The 16,797-nt window shown below is 40.3% G+C and overlaps 2 protein-coding genes across 10 annotated transcripts in view; one reads left to right on the top strand and one right to left on the bottom strand.

The window, feature by feature from the left end:
• CtBP (C-terminal binding protein) overlaps positions 1-16,797 on the top strand; it is a 40,874-nt gene that overhangs the window by 20,220 nt on the left and 3,857 nt on the right. For 7 of the 9 annotated variants that reach the window (XM_076366029.1, XM_076366024.1, XM_076366038.1 and 4 more), the window contains one exon: positions 9-3,335. The exons of 1 other annotated variant lie outside the window; for it this stretch is intronic. In XM_076366029.1, the coding sequence (XP_076222144.1) occupies positions 9-342 (334 nt within the window). In that variant the 3' untranslated portion in view covers positions 343-3,335. Of the gene's footprint in view, positions 1-8; positions 3,336-16,797 lie in introns of those variants that run through there. One more of the 9 variants, XM_076366036.1, reaches the window with a different exon arrangement.
• On the bottom strand, positions 2,243-13,515 carry LOC116427596 (uncharacterized). The gene is made up of 7 exons (XM_031978122.2): positions 12,716-13,515; positions 10,699-10,883; positions 9,635-9,965; positions 8,543-8,815; positions 7,701-8,036; positions 6,432-6,599; positions 2,243-5,930 (listed from the first exon to the last, which is right to left on the bottom strand). Exons 2-7 carry the CDS (start codon positions 10,760-10,762, stop codon positions 5,765-5,767), a joined length of 1,338 nt encoding a protein of 445 aa, XP_031833982.1. The 5' UTR covers positions 10,763-10,883; positions 12,716-13,515; the 3' UTR covers positions 2,243-5,764.

Consider the following 16,797-nt stretch of genomic DNA (forward strand, 5'->3'; position numbering starts at 1 on the left):
TTCTCCAGCAGCTACCCTGAGGGGATCAACGGCGGATACTATTCCGGGGGGCTGCCCGTTCAACAGGCGCATTCAACGACTCCTCACGATTCTGCACCCCCACCTCCTGGTGGGCATTCCGTCGTCGGCGGCGGTGGTGGTGGGGGTGGTGGCGGACCGAACTCCTCTGCAGGCGGTGCAGGCGCCGGGGGTCCGACAGGCCCTACGGGTCCAACGGTAGGTGGCGGTGGGGCTGGAGGCCCTGCTTCAGCTCCTCCTACTGCTGGATTAACCGGTATACCACACAGCATAGTGAGCGAGCCTGACCCCCGGCCAAGCCCACCTGCACCGAGCCCTCGTTGACCTTGAACCCCCGACGTCCACTCCAGCACCACCCTCCGATCTAATTTCCCTTAGCCATTCACACACGACCTCCGACGACAAATGGCCGATTGACTAACGTGTGTCGTGCACGATGTGCCCCAAAAACAAAAAAAAACATATGTCCGCTGCTTCCGAAGGAACTCGAAGGAGAAATCCATCCTTTGAGTGAGAGTGAAAGAGAAAACGGGGGGTAGGCGGGGAGAGAGAAAGAGAGAGAGAGAAAGTGAGAGAGAATGAGAGATAGAGTGAGAGAGAGAAAAAGAGACAGAGTGTATGTGTGTGTGTATGTGAGAGAGAAAGAGAGAGAGGAAGAAAGAGAAATTGAGGAATAGAGTATGAGAGTTAAAGAGAGCAAAAATAAGAAAAAAAAAACGAAGAAGAGTGTGCGTGCGCGTGCATAAAAGGAAATGAGAGATTGCGGGGGAGTGAAAGGTAATCTTGGCGTTTGACTGCGCGCGTGTAACGTGCACACGTGTTTTCTGTACGTCAGTGTCGCGTGAATGCCCCGTGAGTGTGTGACGTACGAATGGAATTCGAGTTTGAGTCTCCGTTTGGTAGGCTCCTGGAATAGTGCATTTGATGTAATATTGTGACCAAACCAAATACAGTTGGGCAGTAATGATGACGGCTTTATTGTAAGATGCCGTGGCTATGGAGGAAATAACCGTGTTAGTAAGAGTTCTTTGTAAATCGTGATTTTCTACAAATTACGTTTGTATTTAATCGCGTGTGACTTTAGACCAACGGAAACAGAGAACAACAAATGACAAGTCCGATTCTTTCGGTTTTGTTTCTCTTGTCGGGATGTGGATCAAACTTTCGCATAAGAAAAAGAAAAAGAAATTGGTATATTGGTTCCTGAAAACCGTGATAATCTGTTCTTCCTTCGATAACCCGCAGTATGAAGCATCATTGGCTAGTCATAGAGTACAAATCAAACAAAAATAAATATTACAACGTCAGACACGTAACGAAGGAAAGGCACGTCGTGGCAAATTCAGTTGAATTATTTGTATACATTGTATAGATGACGATTGAAACCCGCCTAAAAAGTCGCCAAGCTGAGAGGAATACAGAATAATTTCAAAATTTTTATTTCGAACTCGTGTTAACCCCACTTGTAACCTTACAGTACAAGTTTTAGTACTCCATATACATAATGCGACAAAATAGAAATTTCTTTTCAATACAAATATACATATACTTGTATATATATGTGTGTACGTATGTCGTAATGTTTTAAATCGCGTACCCTTCCATTTCGAAAAAACATGGACAAACATGTTTTTTTTTAGCAAGTCATGCATTATTTTGCCACACTGTATTTGGGTTCGCGCATGCTATTTTAGTTTTTGTTTCTAAAAAAGAACCATACTCCCGAAAGCATATATATATGTATATATATATATATATATATATACATATATACATATATACATATATATATATATATATATATATATATATATATATAAATGATTTAGCAACTCTTCAGTGAACGTTGACGAACTTTGTTTCTTTCGTGAATGTTGTAAGCTCTCAATGTTAGTATATTACATTGACAAGAAAGGAAGATAAAGAAAAAGATGATGAAACTGATATATAGTTGCTTACAAATACATTTTTGTGTTTTGCTTCGAGATTATGAAAATGCTGCGTACATCATAATGGAACCGTGATAGTGAAAGGGAAGGAAGAAAGCGTCGATGTAGAATGTCTTGTTTTGCGGTGAAGCGGAAAAGGTAACGGAAATTGCGTAAGGGAAAAAAGGAAAAAAAAGTGTGTAATCGTTGGGGCATTCTCAAAAGCGTGGTGTTTAGCCGTATCGTTGGTAGTACTGAGTATGGGTCATCGCGGAGAATTGAATACCTTCTTTATGGTGACTCTTCCTTTTTTTTTTTAAATGTCGATATCAACGCGGTTATCAAGGCATGTAATATGTCAATCACCTTACTATATTCGTGTATAATTAAAGTACGGTTTGTTTTGTCTTCAGATGCCAGTTGGCCAATGAAATGTACTAACAAACTTCAAAGGGGGCAGTGTTCTTGAAACGGAAGGAAAATCAGTTTCTGGTAAAATTTCTTGTTTAAATGGTGAAAGACTTATTCTGAATCCTCGTGCATCTACGAACGAACTTCAGGGTACAAAGATTGTAGCGCAAGACACAGTTTCAGTTACAGAAATATAGTCTTTTACATTTAAATGTTATTTTTTATATATGTACTGAAAGTGGTGAACAGATAAAAGATATATTTCTGACACGGACGAACTTTAGAGGGAGGAACATTTTCGTTACCGAAAACACAGTTTTTCCTTCTTTCTTAGGAATGCTGATCATTCTTAGAATTGCGTTGGTATCGATCGGAACTTACGCGCGACTGTATAGTAAAATCCAAGTTGCTTTAAATAAACTGGAGGAATGTATCATCTTTGATTTTGTCGCGTCTATTTTTGTACTTCTTTCGAGTTACATCCGTGAATGCCTTAACGTACCGTGAAACAAATTGCAGCATCTTCATTCGGTGATCATTGAATTCGTCATAAAAGTAGATTAACCTAATGTAATAGATATTTTTGTTTGTTTCCGACGGGGACAGAAATCGAAAGCCGCTTATTGTTTTTCAATGGAGAAAAGTATATATATGTATGTATATATATAAAAAAATATATACATATATACACCTATCGATTATACCAGTCTTTAAGCAAGGGAGATTGTGTACGGAAGAGAAAGAGAGAGAGAAAGAGAGTGCGAGAGAGTGAACGAAAGAAAGAAAGAAAGAAAGAAAGGGAGAAAGGAAAATACACGCGAGTAAGGTAGAACGAACAGAAACAAGTTTTATTAATTGATAATTATAATATGATTAATTATTGTATTAAGTAAAATAATGCGATGTTACGAACACTTGAATATATTATCGAAAGATAAATCATTAAAAAAAGAAAAAGTAAAGAAAAATGGAAACCTTTTTGAGAGAAAATTATTGAAAAACGACGATAATAAGTAAATAAAAAATGCGAGTGAGAGAGAGAGAGAGAGAAAAGAGTATGGAAGATCTATTTTAGAGAGAGAGAGAGCGTGAGAGCGTGAGAGAGTGAGCGAAAGAGAGAGAGCGTGAGAGTGTGAGCGAAAGAGAGAGAGCGTGAGAGAGTGAGCAAAAGAGAGAGAGCGAAAGAGAAGGGGGAGAGAGAGAGACACATACACACACATATCTATTCGGTTCTTTTTTTTTTGTATATGCATATATACATATATGTTTTCATTGATAGTCACAGGTTACCGGAACACGGCGACGGTCGTCGATTTTTCATTTCTTTTTTTTTTATTATTATTAAATTGTACAATTCCGAAAAATACCGATGAGCGGTCTTAAAGAGGTTCAAATAGAAAACAACATTGCGTGCTCGTTGTTGTTTTTGTCGTAGGGACAAGTAATTGCGAGGAGTGATAATGTATAGACAATTAATTTTTCTATTCTCAGTGGTCGATATGCCAGATAAAAAGAAAAAAAGAAGAAAAAAGGAAGGGAGAGACAGAAAATGTTTCTTTGTTATTTAAGAGTAAAAAAGAAATTGTTCGGAAGAGGAAAAGAAAAGCAAAATAGACTGAAATCGTTTTGGTATTCATCGATGCCTCTGGGGATGTGCACCTTACACGAGCTTTTTTGCTTCGGAGCTTTCAAAGCGAATGAGAAAGAAAGAAAAAAGAAACCATTCCAACTGATGTAGGAATATCAGATTACCAACCGACACTTGATCGATACTACGAGGCGATGTAGGAACGAGCGAGCGAGTGAACGAGAATCAGCGAGAGAAAGGGAGAGAGTGTACGCGTGTGTAAAAGAAAGTGCGAGAGTGTGCGCGAGCGTGAGAGGGAGAGAACGGTGAAAACGAAGGAAAAGAAACATACATAAAGCATCACAGACACATACAGCATGACAGAGATGACATTATACATTTTTAAATAGAATACGCTACGTACACGAAATACTAGAGGAACGCCTGTCGCGTGACGAGATGGTCCACGAAGCTGCATGCTTTTGTGTTAGTGGACTCTGTGTAGAGGTTGGGGACCAGCTCGTCCTTCGCACCAGTCGTACCAGTACATAACGTAGAAACATTATACATACTTCTTTTTTTTTCAAGAATATTATTACTTATAAATACATCATTATATATAAAAGAGAGAAAGAGAGCGAGTGAGAGAATTTTTGACGAATGAAGAGACACGCTACTCTAATGGAGGAGACAGAGTTGTTCTTATATAGTTTTAATTGTGAAAAAAAGAGAGGCAAAATTAATGTGAGGATCCGTGATGAACCAATATCTAATCCACTTAATTACCACCTAGCCGGCGAACATAAAGCCTCCTTTTCCTCACCCCCTCCTCCCACAAGAAACACACGTGGGTCCTGATGCTGTGGGATTACAACAACAACAACACAACTACAACAACAACAAAAAAGAAAACTCACATATTCATTCATCTGTTTTTAATCAGTTGTTCTCATACGAATATTATATATATTATATATTATATATATACATATATATATAGAATACAGCGTATATTCTATATATATTATATATATATATAGAAAGAGAGAGAGCGAGAAAGAGAGAAAGAGAGAATCGTTTTTTTTTAATGAAAATGGCGCCAAAACACCTTCATTTTACAATTACAAAAAAAAAAGAAGAAGCAACCTGACAAAGAAAAGCCACATAAAGAAAATTGAAGGTGGTAAAAACAGCAACATTAATATTATAATTAATAATTATAATAAATACAATATTTGTACAATAATCAACGGTGCTGTGGTAGATGCTGTAGGTCTAAAACTGCGATTCCCTGTTCACCTATCCTGACCTGTGTTCAGAATGATTTCGTTGCCGGAATTAAACGACCAAGTCAAGTTTCGGACGAGTTTTCACTCGACGATCCTCCTCAAAGTGTCGGAGTGTTGCGTGTCGTCATTTATTTCCATCGATTGCGCTGTTACGATCAAGAAGCCGAGTACAATGAATTTTTCTGCTACAAGTAACAGCACACATACACACATACACTCACTCACTCACTCACACACGCGCACACACATTGCGTATATCATTAAAATGGGTCTTGTATATCGTTTTAAAAAAATATTCAAATGTCAAGCCCTCGAACAACAAAAGCGCTTCGCGCGAATGTCCTTCCTACAGTTTTCGGAATCAGTCAGGTGACGGAGACAACCCTACGAGCATCGACTGTCGCAATTTCGTTACTTTTCATTTTTTTTTCGTTTTTTTTTTTTTGTTTATTTTACATTCTTTCCGGTAAGCTCGGGCCAAGTTGAATCACAGGTATACGACAACACCGTGGCAATATTCGATTGTCGTCGATGATCGACAGCGAGCTGTGTCACGTCAGGGAGCCACCGTGAACTCGCATATGCCTGTTCAAATTGCCGCTCTGACTGAACCTCAACAGGCACAGCTTGCACTGGTACGGTTTTTCGCCGGAGTGAATGCGCAGGTGCTTCGTTAACGTCGAGCTGTCCGAGAAAGCTTTCTTGCAGAATCGACATCTGGAAAAACGAGAGTAAGATACATTTAAGTTGCGGAGAGACGTTCGAATGCGCTTAAGATGGGATTGTACTATGACGCCGTCTACCGTACGTTGCAGGAACTATGGTTCCGTGTACAGTCACTCGAGAAAATTTTTGAACAAGTAAAACGATACGAAAACGGATTATTTTTAAGACTGTAATGTATATACAGGCATAACGAAAAAAAATATACTGCAATTGTATAGTTGTTGAAGTAGAATTGCTGAATGTGTCTTAAAAAATAATCTTCGCACTCATACCCTTGTTCAAATATTTTTGTTAGTATCTGTAAGTGTAACCGCACAGCGCGCGTGTAGTAACGGTTGCATACCAGTTGGCGCCTAACTTAGGCGTTCGAAGGATTCTTGCTGTTTACGGTGGTTAAGTAGCCGAAGCAGCAAGAATTGTTGCAGCGATGCGTGTTCTTCCGAGGAAATTTAAGATAATAAAAGCGATTCGAGTGAACTCAACGAAACTCACCTGTACGGACGCTCTCCCGAATGCGTTCTCATATGTGTAGTCACGGAACTGCTCTGCGAGAATCTTCGATCGCATACGGGACAACGGAACGGTTTTTCCCCGGAATGTGTTCTCGCGTGGGCTGTTAGGTTCGCCGCTTGGCTGAACGCTTTGGAACACGCGTGACACCTTCAAAATCATAAAATGAGTATTTTCAAATTTTCAAGACAATGAACATTGTGAATAAATGGATTTTGAATATTATAAATCAAAGATTGAAGATTTATTATCGATTGAATCGTTAGTGTTGATAATTAGTTGATCTAAGCAACAGTAAATTGCAGGTAAGATGAAATAGAGTTCCTGTTTTCGAAAAACTGTTTCAAACTCGATGCTTACATTTTCGGAGTATTCAGACTTGCGCCAATCGAATTTTTTTATCAGTTTAACCGTTTGCTTTAATTGTACATACAATTTTCCACTGGTTCTCACATTACTGTACGTGCATGTGTGTATTTGCAAATTAAAGGTAAGTTTCTTTTTATTATTACTGTCCAGTTAATAGCGTAAATCGATACCTTTCTATTTCATTTTTAAATGTTCAAGACAAAAGACAGTATAGTATAATTAAAAGAAAGATATATCTTCCTTTGAGAAGGGTCTTTTACATACATCATTTACATAGTTTTACCCTTTGCTCTCGAAAGTTTTCCACTAGAAATATTCAACATTTTCTAATGAGATATAGATAGTATTTTATTGAATCAAGAAATTGCCAATAATTCACACATAAGTTAACACGTTCGCAACCAGCGCTTATTTCGACGACGGTCCTCTCAATTATATTTTCTTCAATCCAATAAATCTTCTAAAGAAAATATTAGAAAAATGAAACTGAAACGAGTCATTGAGTTCCTAAAGATAATGTCGTAGTTTGTAATTTCTAATAACAATATCTACAAGATTAATGTCATTTTCATTATGTAAAATATAGGATTACGGCCGTCACAAGTATGTGACGCTGGTAGCGAACGTGTTAAGGAACAAAACTATTTTATTTCAATATTTCACACAGCGAAAAATCATTAAATAAACTTCATAATTTTACTGCGTCAAATCAAGTGGTAACTGATAGTCATCTCTCAAGTGCAAAGGGTTAATTTCCATCTACAAGGATTCTCTCTTAAAATCAAAATTTTCGGAAGTTCCCATAGCGAGCAAACTAGAGGTCAGACCTGGGTAATCGATCAAAGGTCTCCCGGTGGTAATTAGATTACTTCCGTCACTAACCTAAACGGTTTCTCCCCGGAGTGCGTCCTGAGATGCGTCTTCAGGGTGCTGGGCCGCGCATACGATTTCCCGCAGATTCTGCACAGGTTAGGCCTGCCATTGTCGTCGGACGCGACTGGGTTCCCGGAGGCACCTATGCAGAGCGCATGCTCGCCCGATAGCTGCAGCCTCGAATGGCCGTGCGCCGGGGGATGCGAGTGAGGATGGGTGCTGGTGCCGATCAGGCTATTGGCCGGGGGTTGATTCACCCTCGTCTGTTGCTCCACGGGATTATACTGCTGGGCGGGACTTAGCAGGGGTTCCACGCCCCACGCCGACGAATAGCTCTGCTCGTACCTACACACGGACAACAACCAGTGAATAACTTTGTCCTCGCAACCCCCGCCACCGGGGGTTGCCCACCCCTGCGGCAGAGAAAATGGCGAATCTTCTCTCCTGTTTTCGCGAGCCTGAGTACGCTGCTTCTCGCGATGAATAGTCAATAGAGATTTATTCCTGTGAATAGTTTCATTTCACAATTGAATATGATTTCGTATTCTCTAAGATAATTATACAATGATTGCAGTGGATAGAAATGAGGATAATTGATGTTCGTTCAAGCTTTCATTTCGTTCTTTCTCAAATATTTGAGTGTGTTAGCTACAAATGCAAGATTTACAAGATTTTTAATGAAAATTGTAAGCACATTAGACTTCAACTACGTAGAGAAATGACAACGGAAAGGTAAATGATATGGCAAATGAGGATTAATCGCGACAAAACTACTAGAACCGCCGTAATTAATCATTTTGCATTCCGCGCTTGAATGTGGATGTCATCGGGTACACGAAGGTCGTACTCACCCGGAGTGCATGTTCATGTTCATCGTCATATTCATGGAAACGTTCACCGACATGGCCGGTGTGGACGCGTAATGTGTGGGCGGCACGGGCGGACCAAGATTTTGCGTGTAATCCTGCGAGTAATGATGACCCGATCCTCCCGTCGGGTAATATCCACCAGTAGGACTTCCGGGATGAACCACCGCATGTTTTAGAGATAGCAGGACATCCGCGACACCTTCGCCGTTCGCGTTGCTCGTTCTTGGCGCGCATTCTCCTCTGGGGCAACTCCAACTGCAAGGACACTTGAAAATTACACGGTACATCGGATACGGTGTCACTGTCAATTCTGAGCCACTCGTCCGTTCAGATTCTTTTAAGCAACGGTTGTTAAATCATCTTTCAATTGGTAGGATTTACGTTTTACCAGTAGAGAAGTTATCTTTCGATGAAAGCACTTGATTTATGTTTTTGTTAGTGGAATCAGATCTTATCTCGAATGATGGAACTGCAGAGGAGATTCTGTGAATATACTAAGAAGGAAATAATTGTTTAATAGTCAACTATGGAGAAAAAAGTTTCAGAAAGTTAGAATATTCTTTTTATTTAGAAATTTCGATATTAAAAATTGGAGATTCATTTAGCTTGAGATAATTGTGATACACAATTGGTTGAACTTTAATGCAGATTCATGTGTTTCTATAAACTCATAGCAATTGTATTGGGAGTTCAAGTAGAATGTCCAAGCACTAGCCAGACGGAAACACTCAAATGACCTCAAACTCTGCGCCATTTTCACGGAATATCAAAAACCCTTACAACAATCCTATCTAAAACATTTCTTCAGTTTGTCTTCCCGAATTTTCTCTCAGCAATAGAAGAAGATCGAATACCAAATATTTTTTCATCTGAAATCATTTTTCCTGTCAAAACTCAACCCAATGCTTACACTTCCAGCCATATTAAACTTCACTTATCTATCATTTGGCGTGACAAGCTTTCACATAAAATTGTAACATCCATTACAGAAGAAAATTTAGTGGATTCGAGTATATTCAACTTGGAATGAAAAAATTCAAATTTTAACCGATAAGAAATTTCCACATGACTTACTTGTAAGTTCCTGAACAGGGGCTGAAGAGGCTAGGAGGCAGAGGGTCCAAATCGAGTGGCGGCAGCGGGAAGCCGGCCATATCGTCGACCCAGAAGCTTGCCCCGAACTCGCTGACGACCTGGTTCTGTCCAGAATTCTGGATCTGCTGACTCTGATCGGTGCCGATGTCTTCCGGGGAACCTTGCAGGTCCTGGAGACGGAGGGTGCCTTGCAGAGCCCCTAGAGTCTCCTCGTTCTGATTGTCCGTTAAAGTGTCCTCGCTGGACAACACCCCTAGAGGTCCTGTGCAGAGGCCGGATGGTATAGTGGCCTCGATGCTTCCTACCGAACCTGTTTAATTGAATGAAAAAAAGGTGTCAATAAACTGTACTTTTGATTTAGCAAGTCCTCTATAAAATGGAATAAATATAAGTTTGATTCGCTCTATAAATTAGTTATTAAAATGCAAAAAACTGTTAAAATAGTTTATTCTTAAATTAGTAAATTCTGTATCAGATGAAATAATTATAAACTCAATTCACTTTATACATTGGTTACCAAAATGATCGAGTTTACTACGATCGTGATCGTTGCTAAAGATCATCGGAGATCGCTTCTAAGAATAATGTAATTTCATCTCACACGTAAAATCCTTCGAAACAAAGTATTCACACTTCGACCAATATCGCGTAGTCCTGCTCTATCAGCCGATTATCTGCGACACTCGTTATCGCGTCTGTCGTACCAAATTAATACAATGACTGGCAACATTTCTCAATGAAGAAACGGATATAGATACCGTATAAACTTCTGAAATCATCGATGACATGTGACTTCTACAATAACATACGTTGTTACAAACAAATCGTCATTCCGAAAGCGTTCGACATTAGACTGAACTTTAATTGAAGGCTAAGGTGTAAGCACACTAGAAAATGGTAATCAAACGATCGGTCAACGGTGTTACTGCTGGAAAAATCATTCGATGACGGCGTAAAACTATCGTTCACGGGAATCAGTTGGGCTGCACGCACAGTTTGGAAGATAGACGAAGTCTTATTCGAGTGACGCTGTTATGGCTCACCTGTGCCGAGGGTGTACGGCGGTTCGGCGGTGTTCACCGTGTGATGATTCTGCAGGAACTCCATCTCTGCGAAATTTCTGGCCGCAGCCTCCCTTAGAAACACCCCCCTCGCCCCGCTGCGCGGCAAAATACGCGGACGGATTTCCTCCTCTCGTCAGAGATGCGGTCCAGCCCCTCCGGTCGCCCTAGCAACCGCACATTGCTCCGTGAGTATCGCCAACTTCTTCGTCAATATATCGTGCAATATTTTCGAATCAATCGGAAAGAATCCGACGGATCGGAGAATGAGCTATTCATGGGAAAAAATTCGGAAAATTCCGTTGACAGCGGTTTTGGAATGGTTTGATTGAACTCGTCGGCGACAAACCATATTAATTTATTACTAAAGAATAACCTGTGACTTTCGTATGTTATAGTAATTGGATACTATTGAAATTGGATGAATGAAACATTTGTTGAAGAAATTTACTATGTTCTGTTAATTTGATGGTCGTTATGCTGAATGGAAGGCTGTGTTTAATGTTAACCGAAGAATATTAAATAGCTGTGTGAGATTTACTGTGGTTTGAGTGAAGTTTATCTGCTGAGAGTATTTGAATACCTTCTTATATATTAATGAATTTCTGGGAGGGTATTTGTTGTATGGTTTTGGTAGGTGAAGAGTTAACCATTAGCATTACATTGGCAGTGTAGAATAAAATAAATTGGTAAAAGAAATGAAAATGAGCAGATCTATGAACATTTTCAATTTTTTGTATAGTAAATATATTTATTTATGATATGATGAAATGGTAGATAGAGTTATGGATTATTTCCTCTATTTTTATAAATTGTGATGGTTGTAAGCGGTTGAATATTTTTGAACAGCTTTACTTCAGAAAGAGAGATATTATTCCATCAAACTGATGAAAAAATTAGCATCACGAAGTAATTATTGTTCTTCACATTGGCATGCGAATGAACTTATAAAAATTTTCAACGAATAGAGATTTGAACTTTCTTGTAATTGCAGATAACGATACGGTAAAGGAGTCGTTGAAATTTTCGAGAAATTTTTACAGAAATCAGTTCAAAATTAGATTGAAGAAGGTTAGAGGATCATAGTAAAGGCGAAAGGATGAATTCGCGAATGATCCAGATCAAGAGATACCTAAAAGCTAAGGGAAAGTTAAATTATAGCCAGACTACGGATTTTATGGATTCCAGATATGCTTGAATATTTAAAATGCGTTAAAATGAGAATTTCAAAAGTATTCATTGAAATTCGCATTTTATTTATAACCCGAAAAGAAAACATTTTCAATTTATTTTCTGTTTCTTTGAAAAATTGATAAAAAATCAATGTCCTGGGTCAATGAGGAGTGCTTATTGTATGAAATCAGAATTTTCTACCGTGGGTTTCTGTTGCGAACATTTGGAAAGTTGTTCAACTGTGGTGCATTGTTGAATATGTCGCATAAGTTAAGTTGAAGGAATAATAGACGTAACACTTACTGATCTTCAAAAATTCAATTCAAATTGTGTATTGTTTTTTACAATCGTCACTGGTTTTCTCATTCAACCTTTTGAGACACTTTACACCATATTCAATTTACGAAAAGACCTGTAATTTACAAATATTCCCATAGAATCTTTCAATCTCAATGTCCAAAATTCCAACAAAACTTTTTGAAATTCTATTAATTTTTATTTCAATTTAAAATCAGATGTACAATTCTTTTTAACTATTCCATACCTTCCACATACTTTAAAGTTCTTGTAAATAGTCTCGAAGTAGCGGTCAAAATATTTAAGGTCTCGTTAAATCATGAAAACCGTTCTTCTTGGATTTTTTAACGCACAATCTAAAGCATGATTGAAATCCCCGTAATGTTTATTAAATATTTATAAAATCTCGTTATTAATCCCGTTCCGAGCCACGGCGGAATGACGAAAAATCAACGAGGCTCATGAATGACTCTTATGAATGACTGAAAGGAAAATGCACGTGCATATGGACCGAGCGTATGGAAGGTACCTTTATGGCTTGGAAGACCTGCCGGTTTCCTCTAAAGGCTTCTGCAGAAAATCTGCCAGATATTTTCATTCATAGCCTGAAAACCATGCGTATCTTCCACGTGATTCGGCTGTTCGTACTCGGCGGCTGTAAATCACCCTTATTTCCGTGACTTTATCACTTCCCTTAACGAAAGACCAAAATCCTCTGATGTCTTCGTCCACCGACAAACAATCCAAGAGTACCACCAACGTACAGTCCATCGAAATATCAATCCTTCGAATCGAATTAATCAACACTGTCAACTCACTACTCTTCTCCCTTAATCTACACTACCGTACGCAACATCATCGTCGCACAGTCTTCAAAGATCCCTCGAGTTCTTCTTCCTGTTCTTGTACAAATTCCGTATCTTCTTCTCGGACATGTCTGAAACTCCTTTCTTTTCGATTCCGACTGAGCACATTTCGCCCCCTTCGGTTACATCTTCAGGTGAATAAAAGGGAAACGTGAAAGCAGACTGCACCACCAAGGAGAACACTTCACTTCCAAGATTATCCAAAAGAATAGTCGAAATCACAGCGATTATCGGTTGCACTTGGGTAGCCTATGCTAAGTGGACGGCAGTAAGGAGGTGTTACGCTTGTCTTGTAGCGAAGTCTCGGTTCTTTTACGATGCTTTAATTCCGAGGTGACAACAAGAAGTCTCGAAGGGACGGTGCGCCGCGTGCTGCTCTGCCATGCTGGCAAGATGCCCTGTCAATGTGTCTTGGCTAACTAGAGATCTACCACCTACTATCACCCACTCTCACCCCTTATACACTAGCTACGTACCATCCGACCCCACTCCACCATGGGCCGGCCTCTTCTTCGTTCTCTTTTCTCCTCTCCCTCGGTCGCCCTCGTTCCACGTGCGTACCGTCCTCTTCTTCCACGTGCGTACCCCTACCCCGACGTGTTAACCTTCCGCGCCGAGCCTCTTCGGCAAGGTGTTTTGCTGCAAAGATTTGCAAACATTTCCCGTTTTCCATTTTCCCGTCGGCTGTTAGCATGTATCATGCACCCCTAGCGCCTCTAAATCTTGGAAATCACTTTTTTTTCATTTCTTGGGGTGCTACAGCGGTGATTTGAATGACGCGCGCTAAATATTTGGTACATCTTTCGCTCTTTCCTTAGAAGTTTATTTGTGAGTTGTTGAAATTTTAATATTGAGATGACGATTGTTATCCTTAGCAGGCCACTTTCAAGACTTTGTTTAAATATTTCCAGTGGCTTCAGTAGCGTCCAAACGTTGATTGATATAATGGATGATGAATATTAAAGGTATTAACCTTATTTTTATTCGTCAAAAGTACCGACAAGAATGTCAAATAAATTTTAAAATAAAATACCGATTTTCCTGACGAGTGTAACGGAAAATCACCCCCTGAAACAATTTCATGCTGAACGTGTTAGGTTCAAGCTACAGAAAGCCTTACAAGAACCGTAAAAAGCACATTTATCGAAGTAGCGTATAATCCGTATTGATCCATGATCTTTCTGTTTACAGACATAAACAATAATCTCCGCACTTATAGGCTAATTAAAAATTCCGTCTTTCTGGTTAACATATATACAACGTGAGGTTCCAAGATCTACAACCATCCCCCGTCGGGTAGACGGTGTCACGCGGCGGAAGAAATAAAACTATTTAAAGAAATTCTAGCCTGAATTATGTTCGAGACGTATTTGTATACGAATGAACATCTATCTTTTTAGGAACAATAGAATGTCCACTAAACGTCTGCAGATGTAGTGTCGAAGAAACGATTTCCGGTCCGGGAAAGGTTACTGAGCACATCCGAGGAAACGCGGCTCGGAGCAGGAGGACGCGATCCCGAACGATATCCATGTCCACGAGCGTGTAAAACGTAAGACGTTCGGGGTACACGGGTTGCCCGACGTCGATGCCGACGACACGAGATACTAATCGTTCATTCGGCGATCGCTGATCGGTGATCGGGGGCCTCTCCTTCGTGCCCGGCCTCCGATATCCACCGGGCTCGCCGCGCGCGGGACGGGGAAGTAGGATATTATTTTCTTCAGATACCATTACCACGCCGATCACGGTGGTCCTGCCTCGCAGACGAGTGGCCCCGATACCCTCGAGATCACTGGCTTGTAATGCCTTCCCTTTCGTGGATTATTGACCAGTGAACGGTGAGCCCGGCTGCGAAAGACCCTGACGCTACCTATTCCACTTGCCGGTGTGCAACGTCAACCCCCTCCGACTGTCCTCACCTTGCGAAATCTTCCCTCGCCACGGGGATCCTCGCGACCCCACGACACCCTTCGATCATACGATTCCTCGAGACGTGTCCGTCTCGCAGACATTTTCTTCCTTCTCGTTTCTTTTCGTCGTTCGTTTCGCTTTCAGAGCTACTGTTCGTATTTGCCTTCACGGCTCGTTGCGTGGTTTGTTTATAGTCTTGGTTATGCGTAACCGTAATGATGAATAGTAAATTGAAATCGAAGATGAAATGAAAAACAGACCACTTATATCTGCATTCTTCAGTTCAGCGATCAAGTCGATGAATACTTTCAGGAATGAGCTGTTGGTGTGCGATGACGCTTCGAGTTTCGAGGGAACGGAAGTTCGTCGAGTCTGCAGAGGTGGTTGTAGAGTCATGCGAATTTCTTCTGTAGGGTTGATAGGATTACCTTTTAGCACTGAGTGAGGTAAACTGCTAAGACGAATTTGTTATTTTTATATTATTATAGAATCGACTGGATTTTAGAAAATTCATTCAGATGTTTTTATCACTTCTAGCCTTTATCAACTGTTAATTTCAGTAAATTTACCATGGAAAATGGATAGTACTACATCAGGAATATATGTCGAAGTAGACATACTCAATAAACGGACATATTAGTAACTTATCATTTCTATTTCTTTAGTCCGCGGTCTTTAATCTTACACGTCAAGTATCGTCCACGAAGTTTCTACCAAAATTTGAAGATCAATTCATGTATCTTAAAAAGGTGATTGCTAAAAGCAATCAAGAAGCTTTTTATATCCTGCCACGTCCTTTTTGCCGGGGAAGAATGTCACGGTGCAAGGAACTCCTCCGGGTCGCTGGAAACGTTACAGTTCCGTGGAATTGCACGTTACGAACGAAGGGCAGGAGAGGGCGGGGTCCGGTTTTCTACGGGGTCCTGCGTAAATACCGTGGGCCCAATCGGCTGGAAGTGTAAGCCAATACCCAGGGTGTACACTCGGCGTGCTGCGAGCTCTGCTCTCTTCTATGTGACCCTCTCCCCTTCTCCTTCTCATCTTTACACCCTCTCCATTCGCTTCTACCTTTCTTCCTCCATCACTCCACCCTCTCCTTTCATCTTTACACTTCACGTCCTTTTCCCTTCTCTCGTTTTTCGAATATCTACATTGCGAATCTTTATGTATCTACGATAAAGTTTTTTATCTGTTGCTATGTAACTATTTAGAAGAAATGCTTCTACGAATTTTCTCGCAATTAGAATTAAAATACAAATGAAGGATGAAATGATGTGACGACAGTTCATAGCTTTTTGACATCTGAATAATAGTACATGCCCAGGATAACATGATGAATCTGTAGACATTAATCTATTAACCATTTTAGAGTTAAACTGTACTATTAAGTGCCATTTCTTTTATTGGTAATATCCTATATCGTCAGTCTTTTATTATTTTCATTTATCCACCTACTTTGTCTACTTATATTATTCTACCTTTTTCTCAACGTTAATACTTCTGCGTTTTTAATTATCGAACGAATATCGATGGAAAAAGCAGCGCAGAACACGATCCCAGGTATTCGCGATGATCGGTGACACACGGTCGACGGCAGAACGGTGCCGTGCGGTCGACTTCCTCTTCCTGTGTCCACATCGGAACTACGTAGGTCAGGTGTCCGGCCTGACGGCCGCGATTATGCCGACATTCGATAGTCGGATACGGCCCTGGTTCGTGAGAGGTGACGCTTTTAGCCAGGAACATTGCGCTGACAAAAAGAGAAAAAAAAACGAATGGGAAGAACAGAAACTCGCTGACCGTTCCTATTTCTTCCGGAAGTACGTTTTCG

The sequence above is a fragment of the Nomia melanderi genome, chromosome 1, assembly GCF_051020985.1.
Source record: "Nomia melanderi isolate GNS246 chromosome 1, iyNomMela1, whole genome shotgun sequence".
Taxonomy (NCBI): domain Eukaryota; kingdom Metazoa; phylum Arthropoda; class Insecta; order Hymenoptera; family Halictidae; genus Nomia; species Nomia melanderi.